Source organism: Haemaphysalis longicornis, unplaced genomic scaffold (assembly GCF_048455015.1).
Source record: "Haemaphysalis longicornis isolate Haplotype H1 unplaced genomic scaffold, Haemaphysalis longicornis Haplotype H1 scaffold_8, whole genome shotgun sequence".
In the NCBI taxonomy this organism is placed as follows: Eukaryota; Metazoa; Arthropoda; class Arachnida; order Ixodida; family Ixodidae; genus Haemaphysalis; species Haemaphysalis longicornis.
This window is the reverse complement of record NW_027526445.1, coordinates 125,367,819-125,385,587: the sequence shown is the minus strand read 5'-3', so window position 1 is coordinate 125,385,587 and position 17,769 is coordinate 125,367,819. Positions and strand designations below refer to the sequence as shown.

The 17,769-nt window shown below is 48.7% G+C and overlaps 1 protein-coding gene across 4 annotated transcripts in view; it reads right to left on the bottom strand.

Annotated features, from left to right (window-relative positions):
• The window catches only part of LOC144149950 (protein-cysteine N-palmitoyltransferase Rasp-like), a 45,132-nt gene extending 43,385 nt beyond the window's left edge, over positions 1-1,747 (bottom strand). For all 4 annotated transcript variants that reach the window (XM_077681701.1, XM_077681698.1, XM_077681700.1 and 1 more), the window contains exon 1: positions 1,613-1,747. In XM_077681701.1, coding sequence (XP_077537827.1) covers positions 1,613-1,671 — 59 coding nt within the window. In that variant the 5' untranslated portion in view covers positions 1,672-1,747. The remainder of the gene's footprint in view (positions 1-1,612) is intronic.
• Between the last annotated feature and the right edge of the window lie 16,022 nt (positions 1,748-17,769).

Here is a 17,769-nt window from a genome sequence, read left to right as displayed (position 1 = left end):
TGCGCTGTCTAACCCTTCGAAAGACGCTCCTCGCCGTTTTTTTTTCCGCCGACGCACGGCTGGGCTGCAGCGGCGGCATCCACCAATCTAGCCCTGCCGTTGCCGACGCTGGTGCGTTCGTGACGCCGCCCCCGCGAATTTTGCGTAACGACTGGTAGAATCTCTTGCTTCACTCCTTGTACACCCACGTGTGTGAATCCAAGTGACGTCGCATGGAAAGGTACAGCTCACAAAACAAGCCTAACCCCGCTGAATACATCCTCAAAACGGACACGCGCCCGTCCTTGTTCGTTTCTACTCGTGTCCTATCCCTTCCGCTGTTCTTTCATGGCTCCCTATCCCCTTTATCTCCACAAGGTAGGGGTGCACCTCCTGCTCCTCCTTATCTTGCCGAGGTTTTATCTCCAGCTGGAGAACTCGGGCACATTTGCTTTATTTCTCCCCAGCCTGTTACATTTCTCTCCGCTGTCGCATATACTCGGCGTACCGTGCCCCTTCCTTTGCGGCTTTCGCGGCCCACCACCGCCTGTACGAATACCTACACTTTTCTGCCCAGCGTTCCTTACCCGCCCCGGTGGCTAAGTGGCTAAGGCGTTGCGCTGCTGAGCACGAAATCGCGAGCTCGATTCCCGGCCGCGGCGGCCGCTTTTCTGATGGAGGCGAAAAGTAAAAACGCCCATGTGTGCGAGATTTCGGCACACATTAAAGGTCCCCAGGTGGTCAAAATTAATCCGGAGCCCTTCACTACGGCGCGTCTCATCGCCTGCGTTGCGTGGGCGCGATAAACTCTACAATCAATCAATCAATCAATCAATCAATCAATCAATCAATCAATCAATCAATCAATCAGCGTTCCTCGTAAGACGCTGTTTTTGGGAGCGCTCACAGCACGTGGCCTAGACATAGCAGCATTATAAACACTATATCATGCCCCAGTGGGAGGCAGCGTTGGTAAGTATACTATCAATTAAGCAGGCAATGGCTCAGCCCATGCCCGTTTCACACGGCACATACTCAATGCGGTTTTGAGAATCGGCCTGTGCTACGACCCCTGCTGGGCTTAACGGCAAACAGCAGTAACCTTTAACCCAACCACGTGCAAAGCTACTTCAAACCTATTTTACCTCAGGCTTCGGGTACTTCGTAGTGCCGTTAGGCGTGAAAGCGCAACTTTAGGCATAACGTCCAGCAAATGCAGGCGCTAAGAGTTGGCCAATGCACCTCTGCAGGAGTGCGCTGCTCTAAGGGGACTTAATAATGTGGAAGTGTTTCACGCACACGAACACCGATAAAAATCCCACCCAAGTAGTATAGCAGCTTCGCTGTAAAAGACACGACTTACGGGGCACAAATTCTCTCGACATTTTAAAAGCGCACACATGTAAAGTACTGCATAAAACGTGAAAAATACTAGCAAATATTTCAGACTACTGGAAAGCGCGTGCTATATAGACTTACTTATAGGCACCGCACCAGCTTTTTTTAGAAAATTGCAGCCGTAATGCACTTCTTGAAAATACTCGTTTGAATTGAAACAAAAAGGCACGTTTTAATTAGTACGAGGCAGAGGGTTATCGTTTCTAGCACAAAACGCGACATCTAAGAATCATACCTTTGTAATGGGAAATCATTTCCTGGTGCAGTGCTCACTCTAATGTCTTGAGAATTCATTGAACAATTCCCAAAGTGTGAACAAGCGCACCTCACGTATCCCAACGGCTTACTGAGAAGTTGCAAATGCTACGAGCGGAAGCTTCGCATTCCAACATTTGCACGCCTCTGACAAGTACGTGACGTTGACGTAATGAATCAAACTAACCAACTGGAACGAGCCAGTTCCCCATACGAAAGTGATGTGAAGAAACTGGACTAGGAAAAAGGGCAGTGTCAACATCTGCTTTCATGTCTCTGGCATTTCATACGGGGCTGAGTGCTTGAATCTGGCAAGCAGGCCGAGCGCGTTTCAAAGGTCAGAAAATAACACAAGTGTCTACAGGCGAGAACCACAGCACATTGAAATCTGCGGCAGACGAAAAAGTAACGCGCGGAAGCATTGTTTTAAAGCTGCTGCAGTAGTAGTACACAAAGAAACATCTCCGAGTCTACAGCCTCTAGAAAGAAATGTTTCTCTGGCTTTTGGACTAAGCTCGCGAGACCCAGACAACGCAACAAGTCCCACACCGTTGCGTATATTAGATGGCGCGCATGACCATTTCGAACGTCGGCTTTAACTCCGTGGAATTGGCGCCCTGCCACATTACCCCTTCCATTTGGGACATCCTTTCGACGTGATGACTTGCGGCAGTGAAAAGGTTTTGCAAAGTATGCAGGAGGGTGTGTGCGTGCACGCTACAAAACGTGCCCGCTGCATTGGGAAAGACTTACTGGACGGTGTCTCTACTTTATAAATAGCCCAGCTGAACGAGGCCTTTTTGCCAGGCCTGGCGTGCCATCCTTTTTCTCACTTTAGTTCGGTTCTGCTAACTGTTTACTATTCCAATAACAGTTGATACACAGTGTCAATTCCTTGCTTCCTCGGACACGTTCATGTGAAGACGTACTATTGCGATAAATTGAAATAGAACAAGGGAGCGCGTGGCTTGCAGTGGCGACAAGCCGTCTATGCGAAGTGCGAACACGTTACGGGAGTTGTATTCAGCCATCGCCTCCTGTATTTTTACCATGCCACACGCATCAGCCCGGACCGACCAACCAAGCTCTCTCCTTCTACTCCTGCCCCTCTCCCCCAATCGCTAGCCTTCCCAGCGCTTTGGTCACGTGGCCGGTTTATCTTGGGACGACGCGTGGTGGAAAGCGGCAACGTTGGCAAAACGTGTTCCGCCGCGGGTTTGAATTTTCTAACGCTGGCGACAGCGCCGTTACTTCAACAATCTCAAAAATCGGTTGTCTTGGCAACGAGGCACAATCCGCTCCCGAATTCAGTTACGGTCGAGTGATCCCGGTTCAGCTCGGGGCCCCACCTTGCAACATGTGGGCACTGCAGGCGTACCACTCACTCCCATTGGGAAGCAGGCGATGCGTTTGGCCCTGTGAAATACAGGAGGCGGTAGTTCAGCGTCGATACGTTAACACCGTCGTTGGGCGTGTGAGCGTTTTGGTTTGTCTTCCTACCGCGTTAGGCGCCCGCTCACGCAAGCGTTATCTAACTTTGTTGTTGCGATGAGTGAAAAGAGCGCGCGCAGCTAAATTCCTTTATTTTTGATTTCGTGCTGAACGCTCAACGGACGATGGAAATACGATGATCTTTCCATATAATGGTTGATCAATAACTCTCGTAACTTGTTCGCAATGCGCATGCGCGGCCCGTCTCCAGGATGCGCGGCATGTGCTGAAAGCCACACGCTCCCTTGTTCGTATTTCAAATTATCTCGATAGTACATACAGCATTGTTCCGCAGCTTATATGCAACAAGGTCGAAGGCATTTTATTTTAACGCGTAATTGGGTTCTGCGATTAGAGCCCTACTACGGAGAGGGTCATCGCCCGGCATAATTGTCGAAGCTAAGGCATTTATTCTTTGTAATAGTATAAATTGCGACAAATAAAATACAATTGAACCCAAACAAAACGAAAAGGCGCCCTAAATTGCTATTTCTAGCAGAATTTGGCAGCCATCGTCGAAATCAGGAAGCAACAAAAATACAAAATAAAAACTTATAATGAAGCAATAAAACTGCAAGGGTGTACCTAAATCAGCAGCCTGACGCCGTAAGCTGAAACACTAATAAAGACGTACACTTTAAAATATAAAAGAACCGAAAATTAGCTCAATTTACAAAGGTTTGGCTAATCCGATGGATTTAAGAAAGCAAAAGAAAATAGAAAAGGACGCTGTGTGGCTTGTCGCATCCATTCAGTCACCAAAAAAAAAAACGTAGGGTAGGTGAAAAGGGAAATCAGCGTAATAATGCTTGCGTATTCGTACACAATTCTCAAAATTTGTGCAGCAATTCCTACTGTATTTAGTGTCTGGGGCGAAGAAAAAAAGAAATAAAGCGCCGCAATAAAGTTTGCAGAGAATGCGGTGACGTATTCGTATTTATTGTTAGTGTTAAGTTGAACTTGGTTCTAGAAACCAGTAAGACACGAAATAATCGCGGTCTAATACTTGCATTTGACCCATCACGCTGCTCAAAAATGTGTGTTGCCGATTGTGCATATTTTAGTATTTGCAATTACTGTAATAATGGAACAGTTTAAAGAGGAGATTTAAATTGTTTGATACGTATGTAGCGCTTTCCTAATACATCGAGCCGTAGAACTATTTACGTCTTTCCTTCAACTTTGAAACGCAGATTTGGCTTTGACTGTAATGCCTACCAACACCTCCGGGAGTCTCCCCTGCGGGGAAAGACGAGCAGCAAAACTGTGGTGTGTGTCACCTTAATCAACGCATCTATGCACTAAATAGTACACGTTTGTTCTTAATTTGCCATTTACCATACTTCCTAGCTAGTTAGTTGAATGCAGCTTGCCGAATTTATATAGAGTTTTCTTCTAGGACACAAACATAAGGCTGCCCGTTTCCCTCCTGGAGACGGCCACGTGTTTTTACCGCAAACGGGAACATTGTGAAAGTTAAGAGTCGCAGTGAACTAACTAATCACGAAAAGGAAATGTAAATAAGAGTAATGATATAGTCGTCTTAGCAGCCAAGTTTTATTTATATGTTTCGGGATAGTTTCCGTAACCCAATAGCAACCGCCGTTTTCCGCAACCTTACTCCGTTCACGGTCATGACAGCAGGATGTAATTTTGTACAGTTTACAACTCCACTCTGGACTAACTAACTAAAACCAGTAAAGGAAACTCGGCGTTATGAAAGAGTCGTCTTGTCAACCAATTGGCCTATCTGAAGACACCTACGTTGTAATGAGAGCTAGAAAACGTTCGCAAAAATACTGGAGACTAAACTTTTTTTGTGCCGACGCGATCCGTAGACGGATGGACATTAACCACCGCCGAAGAGTAGCTATATACAGCTTCGCTGTGAAACAAAGGCACGCGTACATGTTTCCTTCACTGGTAATTGACGTCGAAAGGCAGATGGTTTGTGCTGCTCATGACAGAAAACACCCGCTACCCTGTCTTCCGCTTCTTACTGTAAGATATCAGATAAGGCTACGCTAGTGTGATGAATAGCATCCCGCTTCCACGAAAAACAGAACAGCAGCAAACAGCGACATGCTGGAAATAGAAGACGAAGAGAACGGGGAAAGAAATAAATGGCCGCGTATTCGCTCGCCTCGCAGCATGGAGTTCCTTACAATATACACCAGAGAGGAATCTGGCGCTGGCGTCTATGCGGCTCATATAAAGGCCGTCTGTAGAGTGTACTAGAAGTTCTAGAAGAAACTTCTAGTACACTCTAGCCGTCTGTGTCGTCGTCGTGGGCTGCCATTATAGCATGCCCTTGCCTTTGTTTCGTCATTGGCTTGGATTGAAACGTCTTAGTAGCCGAATATTCGAACGCAGTGCCACAAGAACGCAGAGAATGGTGTGTTATTAGAAAAGTGTTAAATAGAACAGACTGTTTTCAAGCTAAGCAAAAAGGAAGTAAAACGTATCTTTGCACGAACGCTTGTGCCTACTATTCTGCAGGCTACGCTGGTTGTTAACATGAATGTTAACATTTCGGAGGAAACTCATTAGAGACTCTTATTTTATTGCTTTACCATTATTTCAAATAATAAGTAGTTTGAAGAGCTTGGAGATGTCTTTGACCGTGCCTATTAAAACGTCGCCTTCGTGGCGAACCGACGCACCGACCGCGATTCTACAGTTCAACGAAACTTGTTGCTGAGCGAGTTCATACTTCAAGAAAAAAGGAAATGTGGTGTTAAACAGTCGTGAACGAAGACCAGATAGGACGAATACAAGCGCGCCCGTATCTGTCGTATCTTGTGTTCGAGTACGTTTTGTTTTTGTTTGTTTTTTTGTCAGCCACAACTTTCGCGGCTGCATATTACCCGCCCCGTCAGGCGTTCCTTTGACTGCGGCATGACCAACGTTAGGTACGATCACGCACTGCTTGCTGTTTTACCGAACAGGGCTACCAGAGAACAGGGAAGATTTCTGCTTTTTGTAGCTCGTAGACGGGTTAACGCACAGTGCGGAGATCGAATCCAATAAAACTGCTTAAGAATCAAATTGCCATGCCAAGCCCGCCAAGCCAAAAGCTGCGGTCTTCCCACAACGCCCGCGACGACATGGATTACCAGGTGCCGTTTCCTCTCTAATACACTTACTAAGAAACTCCATGCTTCGCTGCACACGTCGTCGAGAGACGATAGTCCTCTGCCGCCCCTGCCACGTAAATGGCTCTCCTCGCTACCCCGCCCACGTCTCACACCCCCAACGATAAACACGGCGGAGGTCGGCTCAAGTCTATTTAATTTGCGCCTTGACTGAATTAACCTTATTGAAGTAGTAATAGAGGAAAGGGGGAAGGGGAGAAAAGGATGGGAGAATAATAGTTTGAACCCTTTGTGCAGGGCTTCAGTGTCTTCTGCTACCGTCTTCACCCGCCTGTTTAGGTCCTTCTGGACCTGTAATTCGGGGCTGGCGAGGGCGGCCTCACATGATTCACGTGAAGTCAGCGGCGGGTTCTTTTGGTGTTCGGCCCCTGCCCAGATGTGCGGACAGGCCCGCGTGGCATGAAAGAGGGTAGCAGTCTCTCTGCATAGCCTGTAGTCTTCTGTGTAGTCTGGGTGCCGTTGTTGGAAAATCTTCGCCCAGCGAGATATATGTATGAAGGCATTTGTTTGAATCTTACGTAGCATCTGGAATTCACTTGCCGGTATTTCGCTATTCGAGATTTCGGAAGTTGGGAGGATTTTCTGAACTGCGCGCACGCCATCTACTAGAACATCTCATTACTGTTAAACTTGGAACACCGCCGGGCTGGAGCGGCCGACGCGTGCACTCTTTGTATTTTCCAGTCGAAATTTTGTTTTCAACGCGTATTTTTATTTCCTATCGGAATATTTAGCACACATTTATTTCCAGTTAAACAAACCTTGCGAGTTCAGTTGTGCACTGATGTTTCACATCAAACATGCCTAACATTTTCTTTTTCCTTAACAATGTTCACATGTGTGGAGTATGTATTTCCAGATTTAGTTGTTTGTATGAATTTACCTGCACAGTAAGAGCTCGTTAATTCGAACTCGGTTAATTCCAACTGACGCCCTGGCCCCGACACAGCCATGTATATTTCAATGGGGGAAAACTCTCAATAGTTTGAACGCATCGCTAAACAGAGCGGTTAATTCGAACTGGGATCCACTGGTTTGCGTCGCTCTTCGATTCGTTTATTGTACGGTTTAACGCGCCGACGCAATGCAGGCGATGAGGCGCGCTGTAGTGGAGGGCTTCGGATTAATTTGGACCACCTGGGGATCTTTAACATGCGCCGAAATCTCGTACACACGGGCGTTTTTGCTTTTCGCCTCCATCAGCAAAGCGGCCGCCGCGGCCGAAAATCGAACCCGCGACTTCGTCGAACCCGCGAACCCGCCTCTGAGCCAGCGCGGCGGGCCGTCGCTCTTCGCAGAAGTCGGTCCAGAGTGATTACATTGTATTGCGAATCCAAACCAAACCCAATTTACTAGATATTTAAAACAACGAAACAGGAAAACAACAGCGAAGCGCACGCGCTACGCTGCTGCGACCGCCTATTTCGCTGCTGCAGCGGTCGCCCCGCCGCTGGCGGCGTTAGGTATTCAAGTTCCATCAACATTATTCATGACGACAGTCTTTCTTGAGCTACTTAAACCCAGAAATTTTGCTGTCTGTCTGTCTGTCTGTCTGTCTGTCTGTCTGTCTGTCTGTCTGTCTGTCTGTCTGTCTCGAAAGGATAAATTTATTATCGAAACATTATGGTATCAATCATACAATGTAACAACCAAAAACAATTAAACAAGTGCAGCGCCTGTTGCTACAAAACTAATACAGCGCGAAGGCTGCCAGTTACAGACACTTACAGAAACACATAAACAACTTCAAGTTGATTGTCGACGAAAGATTAACATACAAACAATTTAGACTTGCTTACAACCAAAAGATTAACATGCGAGATAAACGATGATACAAAAACATTCGCTTGAAGAATGCAGCAATATACAGAACAGGGTTGGTTTTATGTACTGTACCTCACTAACACACGATTCTAACACCAAAATCAATTGTTACAACAAAAATCCCTAAAGACACAGGTCTGGAAAACTGGCATGAATAATAACCCTTTTGTTCGAAACCTCAATAAACCGGGAAGACCAATGTCGCAGAAACTCTTCCTCACCCAAAAGGGCCAACTCGCCTTCCAAAAAGATCATGAGGTGTTGTCTGAAAAAGGAAAGCAAGGACCACTGCATGCGTAGCCTACGATTCTGTGCTACGGCCCTACAGCGATTACGCCATAGTATATAATCGCCAGTTACTACGAATAGTTTGCCTAGGGGAGTGCCAGGGCACTGTTCTCTCAGTTGATACCGTGCAAGCCCCTAACTTGGAGCGGCACGGTGTATGATGCGCGAAAAGCAACGCGCAACAGTGCAGCTTGAGAAAGTGTGAGCCGTGGATTCTGGTTGAGCGCAGTTGGGACAGGAAGCGTTCTGTGTTACTCCTTAGCGAAATACTCTGTCGGTTGTGGGAAGAATTTGCCACGCTTTTTGCCACTGAATGTTTTTGGCGTCCTCTGGCAGCCTACCTGAAGTCAGCCGTAACTAGGGGAAATCTGGTGGATCCACACGTCTGCCCGACTTCACAGTAACTATTTTTTTCACACAGCCTGGCAGGTTATTCATTCACAAAATCGAGATCAGCATCCAGTGCACAAATTTCCTTGGCTAAAGTAATGACGTCCTTGAACAGTCTCGACGAGATAGCTGCACTGGGGTGAAGGTGCTGGCCATAGTTGGACAAAGAACCCGTCTAGAAGGACCGAGAAAGTATAGAATCAAAGGTCTGCCCGGAGCTTCTACATCACTGAGAAGTGAAGAGACGACTGTAAGGGCCAAGAACTGGCTCATGAGGTCGATGCAAGGGAGACCATAACCCCCAGAGCGGCGTGGGAGGCGCAGGGCATCTTCCGCTAAACGCTCTGTGCTTCCATCCCAAAAGAAGGAAAAAATTTCGCGGGACACTTTGTGCGTAACAAAATTGGGAGGCAGCATAATCCTGCAAACAAAAAAGAATTTAGGAAGAAAAACGCATTTAATCAGATATTATTTCTCCGAAAAAGAGAAGTTGAAAGACCTAGCACGGGCAACATTCTTTTGAATATCATCAACTAACTCAGGCCATATGTCTGGAGAAACACTTTCTTCGGTAAATTTCACGCCGAGAATCATCAGGTCTCGAACTATTTTTAAGTTATGGATGAGGGCGAGTGTAGCGTTTCCCAGAGGGAGGAGAGCACTTTTTGTGGCATTTAACTCGGCACCTGAAAGCCGAGCATAAGACTCGAAGTCCCCTAAAACAGCCGTGAGGCTATCAGTGTTCCGGATAAAAATAGTAACGTCATTTGCGTACGCAGACACTTTAACTGGGCCTTGTGCGGGCAAGGGGACACAGCTAATTTTGGGGTTATCAACGAATTTTCTGTTGAAGGGGTCTAGACATAAGACAAAACAAGCGGCCACAAGGTGCATCCTTGTCTGACACCTCTATGAATTGCAATTTCACCCTGTACCACACCATTAATGATCAGGTCACTGGATAAATTATCATACAATTCTCGAAGAAGCTGAACAAAGTCAGAGGGAAACCCGTATGCCTGAAATATGGCAAGCAGGTATGAATGATTGACCCTATCAAATACCTGTTTTTGGTCTAAAGAGACACATAGGCCTGCAATACCAGTTTGGTGCGTATAGGCTAGTATGTCTCGGGTTAGGCTAAGTGCCGAAAAACTATTTCCGTATGGAACCGAGCCAACCTGTTGGAGTGAGAGGAGGCCCGGCCAAAGAGCTTTAATTCTGGATACTAAAAGGGAAGTTAAAATCTTGTAGTCTGAATTCAAAACGGTTATTGGTCTGTAAGAACTCGGGAGAGAGGGGTATTTTCCTTCTTTCAAAACTAAGATTTGACGGCCTCTCTCAAACGCGTTTGGAAGCCAGTGATCTGCTAGGATTGAATTTATAAGTTGCACTAAGGAAGAGCTTAATTCTGCCCAGCAATGCTTGTAGAATTCCGTTGGCAAACCGTCCGTACCAGGCGCCGATCCGGTTTTCATTTCTCTTAAAATGTCGTATAGCTTGGAACAGGTTACGTCCTTCAGTATTTGGGAGTCTATGCTTTGTGGAACCTGAGGTAGCGAATTTGAAGCAGAACATACTTGTGCTACCATGTGTCGAGCAAATCTCCTGCAAAGACCAAAGGAACGAAAGATAGAATCCCTGATTTTATAGCTGATCGGTCTGTGGAGACGGTGTTATCCGGGCAGCGCACACACTCTATAATGTTTAAAGTTTCACGCGTCGCCAAAAATCTTTGAATTTCTAAACTACCGTTGCAAGGACCATGAATATTGTAGGAAGCGGATAGTTGCATGGTTTGATTCAGTTGGCGTTTGTACCGCTCTGTAAGGATGCCAAGGTATTTGCTCATTAAAGGCGTTAGTTCTTTATCATATCTTACTATCCGGATACGCCTGAGCGTGCTGTTAAGCTCAGCTGTGTCACGAACCTTTTTTTTTTGTTGGCGAGCTGTTTGAGCTAGTTGCCTCCATATGGATTTTAAACTGTCCTACTGTTGTATGCTAATTTCGACCGGTAGGGAAGAAGAAATATTTGTTTTTAATGACCATAAAGATGCGTCATCTTGCGGTATTCAAGTATCAAGCTTCCACTGTCGGGCGCCATCAAGTCTACGGTGACCTGCAAATAGGGACAGGAGCACCCGGTAATGGTCGGAATTGTAACCGGCCATACTAGGGAATTGATGTACTTCTATGTTGGACACAGAGGCGATTTAGTCTGGAGTTACATAAAACCTGTCTAGTCGGGACATTGAGGAACCGCGCTTCCACGTGGGAGAGAAATAATTTCCGCAATGGAGCAGCCATACATCCTCCAGGTGAAAGTCTTGTACTAGGAACCCGAGTTAGCGTGCGTTCCTCGTCGGTCGTCTCTGACCCGGCCCTCGTACATCACGCATACTATCATGGACGCAGTTGAAATCTCCGCAAATAATTGTGGGCACGCGCTCCAAAAGACAAACCCCTAGGCAACGAAAGAAGTTGTTTGTAGCTGTGACGCGTGCAAGAGCATACACATTAATGATTTTAAAGCGGGCACCAGAAAGAGAAAATTTCAAGACCAGCAATCTTCTCTCACTATCTGTCGAACTAAAACTGGAGCAACGGATGGTGTGGTTGAAGATTAGGACGCCCACCCCACAGCAGTGGTTAGACGCCAAAGAAAAATAAGATGGAATATTGAAGTTCTGATGAAACGTTCTGAAGTCTTCAATTGAAAAAAAGTTCACTTCTTGGAGGAAGACCAGATCTACAAAATTTTCTCTGGCAAAGTGAATCACCTCTCTTTGTTTGTCACTGTTTTTAAGCCCTTGGACATTTAGGGTTAATATTCGTAGCATAATTGGAATAAATAAAACACTAGCATGTACTGGACTAGCCATGAAAAAAAAATTGGCCGCGTATCTGCTCCTTTCGTTGCAAACGTTGTCAAAAGACGGTAGTCTTTGTAGGCATTTGCCAGAGAAATGCCCCCTTTGCTTTCCCGCTTACCTCTTGTGCTGTTCCTGTTCGGTCGCGCTCATCCCAAAGTAAACACACTAAAGGTTCGCGCAAGGCGATTTCAATTTACCGCGTTCCACTGCTACAGGCCGGGTTCCTCGATTTCAGCGCTGCAGTACGGCGGAGACGCGCGTGAATGGAGGCGGCCGACTAGAAGGTTTATAGAGCCGCGTGGCCGTGCTCCACGTGTGTTCCAAGCAGAACTTGGAACCTAACTAGTGGAACCTTTCGTTGCTGTTGCCGCGTGATTTTTCTTATGCCGCCAGGAGGCGGCGGTTTTCTGCAGTAGATGTAGAATATCATTTGCTATCGAAAAACCAAGCACCCGTGAATTTTTAATAAAGGAACACTGTAAATATCCCTTGTATACTAATTTCCTGTCTTACATTTGCGTAATGTCTTGTTATTGTCCAACAAAGTTGACAAGTATGAACATAAAACCGGGTTTAGACGTTTACATGTGGCTGTGTGTATATAAGACTATTGCGCAATATCAATTTTACTTTGGCCGGGTGGCTGAATCGAGTCACAGACATACAGACATACAGACAGACAGACATACATACAGACCAAAATTTCTGGGTATACGTATCCCAAAGAGAGAGAGAGAGAGAGAGAGAGTAAACATTTATTCCTGAAAATTGGGTGAAGGTTAAAAGTGTGTTAAAAGAAGACGGGGAAGGGCGGCCATCCTAGTCCCGTAGGCCACGTGCCACGGCCGCTGACCTAGCCCGTTCGACCAGTGCAGCCTGGTCCTTGAGCTGGCCGCTGCGCAGCACGCACTCCCACTGCTCGTAGGTTGGGTGGGTGGGTGGGGGGTGAAGGGATAGTAGGGCACTGCCACACCAAGTGAAGTGTTGTCAATGGGGAGTTGCAGTGTGTGCAGTTTAGGGAGTAGGTGGTCGGAGATATGTGGTGTAGATGTTGGTGGTTATAGAAAGGTTTGTAGGCGGCGCCAAATCCGGGCGTCCGCGATGCGAAGGGAGGGGTGAGGTGGTGGGTAGTGACGGCGGGACTGACGGCAGTGGGAGAGTATATCGGCGTAGGTGGGGGGTAAAGGCTGGAGGGTAGGAGTGTCTGGGGGTGGTGGTTCATCCTCTCCGGCAATGCCCGGTAGGTTAAGGCGCGGGCAGTGGCGTGAGCCACGTCATTCCCGGGAAGAGACGAATGCCCTGGGATCCATACGAGACGGGTGTCCTGTAGTGTGGGTCGTTGGGTGAGGATTGAAAGGGAGAGGTCCGTGATACGACCCATGGCGTAGCGACGGCAGGCGGATTGGGAATCAGTCAGGATGGTGATGGTGATGCGCGTTGCAGGCGTGTGTGCAATGGTGAGTGCAATGGCCGCCTCCTCTGCAGTGTCAATAGATGTGGTGCGTATGGTGGCTGTAGTGGTGGTGTTGCCTGTTGAGTGTATGATTGCGATGGCGTGTGCAGGGTGTGTGCTGTATGGGGCGGCGTCTGTGTAGTAGGCGGTGGGGTCTGTGCTATAATGTTTAAGTAGTAGTCGTGTGCGGTGTGAGCGGCGCCCCTTGTTGTAGATGGGGTGCATGTGGTTTGGTATTGGGAGCACTTGGTTGGCAGCGCGGGTTGTGGGGTGGACGGTCAAGAAAGACTATCGTCTTTAAAATACGTGAGCTTCAACAAACGCCCTGAAACATCACGCGGGCCTGGAACGCAGAGGTTGGACGAACGCCAAGACCACGCGCAGCCCTCCAAAAAGCAATAAAACATAGAGGTATCCCCAGTGAAAAGGCACGCGCATCTGAAACGCAGCAACAACGGAGGCAGACAGGCGCCGTGTGCAGCGTGGAACGCTGTCACGTGACCTCGGAAGATTGATTGATTGATTGAAAAACTGTTATTAAGGCAGGAAGACCAGAGGTCGGAGTGTGGTAAGGGAAGAAAGGAGGGAAGTGAAAGCCAATCACTTTAGAATTTGTCCACATTGATGTCTCGATGAAGTCCAATAGCTGAGGCAGTCGTAGGCCGGAGTCTTAATTGTGTCTACTGCTAAATAGTCCAAGCACAACAGTCACCGATGGCGCTCTTATACCAGTCCAGCTAGGCGACTCTTTCGAGAATACGTCGCTATTTGTGCGAGTAAAGACGTGTCCAGTAGAGTTGGGTCTGGTTGAGGGTTCGGGGCGGTGAAGGTACGGTGGCGATTGAAGGCTGGACAGGTCCAGACCAAGTGGCGGAGGTCGGCTGGGAGGCTTGACTGACAATGAGGACATCGGGGAGGCAGGTGAGGCGTGTACCATTTACGAACTGTTTCCGGTGTGAAGGCAGTGTTTGTGATAAACTTGTTGATGAAGATCTGGCCACTACGTGGTAAGGACGGACGTTTACTTAGGTAGCCTGTAGGACGACGACGACGAAGTGCCTCTTGTGAGACGCTGCTTGTTTCGTCTGCAATATTTTGCGCTTTTTTCGCGGTCAACCTACAGGACACCGCTTTTGTTCGAGGGGTGATGGACGGGGGCCCCCAGGAGGAACCGTGCGACGTCGATCCGCCGGCGGGCACCTCCTCCAGGAAGCGCTCCAGCCTCCCAGCTGACGCGGACAGCGAGGACACCGAGCTCTACTCGGCGCCCAGTGACGAGGACTCCGACGATGGGTTTCAACTGTACCTGGGGAAAAAGGCGAAAAGAAGGCTCCTCACGGCTTCTTCGCGATAGAGCACCTCGACTGTTAAACCCGTGCCTAAGCACCCTGTGCACACGATACTTTTCGTGCCAGAGGCCAAGACGGACAATTTGAGGCTGCTCAACAAGCAAGCAGTCTCCGCTTTTCTCGAAGCTACTGTTCCTGGCGAGGTCAAGGACGTGAGGATAAATTCCCGGCGGAACATCTTGGCGATCGACGTGGAGCATCGGAGTACACTGGAGGTTTTGCGGAAGATCACATCACTGCAGGACATAAAAGTGCGAGCCCATGCCACTCCGTATGGAGACACGATGATAGGCGTCTTTTACGACGTCGATACGTCTATCCCCGAGAAGGACCTACCAATACTGATCAAACCTGCGGATGAAGGTATTGTCATCAGACAAGTAAGCCGCATTGGTACATCAAGGTGCGTGAAGATTGTTTTTAGGGGCGACAGCCTTCCCGCCCATGTTAAGGTGGGTCACTTCCGCCAGCCTGTCCGACCTTATGTGCCGAAACCCCTCCAGTGCTACAAGTGCATGAAGATTGGCCATGTCGCTGCAGTCTGCGGAAGCGCCCCTGTATGTCCCAAATGCGCTGGGCCACACAAGGCTAGCGACTGCAGTGAAGATACCCTGAAGTGCGCCAACTGTGAGGGACCTCACGATGCCTCATCGAAGAAGTGTCCACGCATGAAGAGGGAGGTCGCTGTCTTGAAGCGGATGGTGAGGGACCACTCCACGCACAAGGAGGCTGCTGCGACGGTACGACAGCGGCGGCGTCACCGGTCTCGACGCCGGAGATCTTCAAACAAGGCTGGCCATGTCCCATCGAACGCATCTACGCAAGCGAGTCCACCACTAGTGCAACTACTTCCACCACCGCTACCCCCGCGGCCGCCGGCACCCCCACCGCCTCCGCCGCCTCCGGCCTCGCAGGATTCGCTGAGTTGTCGCAACGAGGTACAACAAACCTCGCCGGGTGACGCGTGGCCCCCGCTGTCCCCGTGTGTACCTCCTTCTGAGCCCCAACGCTCAGTACTGAAGACAGTCACAAGATCTCCAGCCCCGGCTTCGTCTTCAGATGGGCAAGTCGTCGCGATCCTGAGGTCCCTCATGAATGCCATTCGCACATTGCTCACCAGTCTGAACACACCTTCTGCGTTGAGTGCACTTCAGATACTGGAGGCCCTGGATCCAGTACTTGCAAGTCTCGGATAAGCAAGGACCATGGCGAACGTACGTTCTTCATTGAGTACGGATATCAAGGAGGCTTCCATTTTTCAGTGGAACGCCAGAGGACTAATGTCACGTATTTCAGATCTCCGCCAGTTTGTCTTTATGAAATCTATTCCTATACTTGTCATCTGCTAACCGAACATATCCAAACCTATTCGGATATCTGGCTATGAACTTTTTTTATCAGCCACACTGGGGGAGCCCAGCAAAGTCGCAGTCTTCATCAGGCGTGAACTGTCCTACGTCCACCATTATGTGCAACCTTACAGGGGTAATGAGTACGTCCGTCTTACCATCAGAAAGCGCCAGCTCACTTTCACTCTGGTGGGTGTATACCTACACCCGACATCTCGCTTTGAACGGAAGAGAGACTGGATGACAGATTAAGCACAACAACGGGTCCGTGGGTAATTACCGGTGATTTCAATGCACACCACATGCTTTGGGGAAGCCCAAATACCAACATGCGAGGTCGGAGCTTAGTAGCTTTTGCCTCAGACCATGGGATGTGCTTACTAAACGACGGAAGCCCCACCTATTTACGTGGAACGAACTACGGCAGCTGTTTAGACTTGACGTTTGTGTCACGATGTTTATCGGCCCGTGCACAGTGGTTCCCAGACATAGAAACTCGTGGAAGCGACCATATTCCAACCTATTTAAAGATAAATGGATTACGAAGTTCCTTCGATCCTAATGTTATTCGGGTAACCGATTGGTTGAAATTCCAATCAAGGATGGAAGAAATTTGCCGGAGCGATGAGCTTGAAAATCTAGAGTCCGTCATTGGAGTCCGTCACACTCCAAGCCTGCAAGCGTTCCGTCCGGCTGTCTCCAAAAGTGACCGAGTTTGACGTGGAGCTGGAGCGCCTTCGTGCTGTTCGTCGCCGCGCCGAACGCAGATACCGGCTAACGAAATGTCTCGAAGATTTTAGAATTTGCAGACGAACGCAAAAGAAGATCCAGCGACGCATTGCCCAAGTGCAAGCACAACGTTGGAAATCTTTTTGTGACACGCTGGACCCTCGCAAGCCTTTGTCGAGGATATGGAAAACTGTGCAAGGGCTAATGAATCCTGTACGTCAGCGCTCCCAATTTAAGGCCCTGGCTATTCACCAGAACCGCCGAGAGCTCGAAGTGGCCGAGGACTTCTGCGTGAGGATAGCCAGTGGAGCAGGCCCTTCTGGACTACTGCTCGCCAGTGACATCCCTGCATCGCGGGATTCAAGGATGGACGTTCCATTTAGCATGGAAGAACTGCGGGCGGCATTGGCTGCATGCAAGCGATCTTCGTCTCCTGGGCCTGATGGAGTCACATATGCTGCTCTCCGTCACCTTGGCAAGGATGCCCGACAAGCCTTGCTGGAATATTTCAACGACCTATGGTGTGATGGTTCCGTTCCTCAAAAATGGAAGACCAGCCGCCTCGTTCCGCTCCTGAAGCCCGGAAAATCTATGCTGGATCCACTGGCATACCGACCAATTGCACTTGCAAGTTGCGTTGGAAAGCTGATGGAGCGAATCATTCTCGCACGTCTGGAGTGGTTCCTGGAGCGTTACAATGTCTACCCTGATGTCATGGCTGGATTCCGTCGTGAACGCTCATCCATTGACTGCGTTATTGATTTGGTGACTTTTGTGCAGCAGCGGAAAAGTGCGAAGCGGATATGTGCCGCGTTGTTCCTCGACGTTAAAGGGGCCTACGATAACGTGGAGCACGATGCGATTCTCAAAGTACTGCAGGCTGTGGGGCTCGGTGGCCGGGTCTACCAGTGGATACGGAACTACCTAACAGAGAGGTCATTCTTTGTTTTGACTGCAGATGGGCCGACATCAGCTCACTATACTCACCGTGGTGTTCCCCAAGGAGGCGTCCTGAGCCACACTGTTCAACCTTACACTAATTGGCCTGATTTCTCGCCTTCCAAGGAGGGTTCACGGGTCGATATACGCCGACGATATCTGTGTTTGGGCAGATGGCATTACTCGTCGGCATGTGCGCGCCCGACTGCAAAATGCCGCAGAATTGACGACCTCATATCTACACGGACAAGGGTTGGAACTATCCAGCAGCAAATGCGCCGTGCTTCCGTTTACA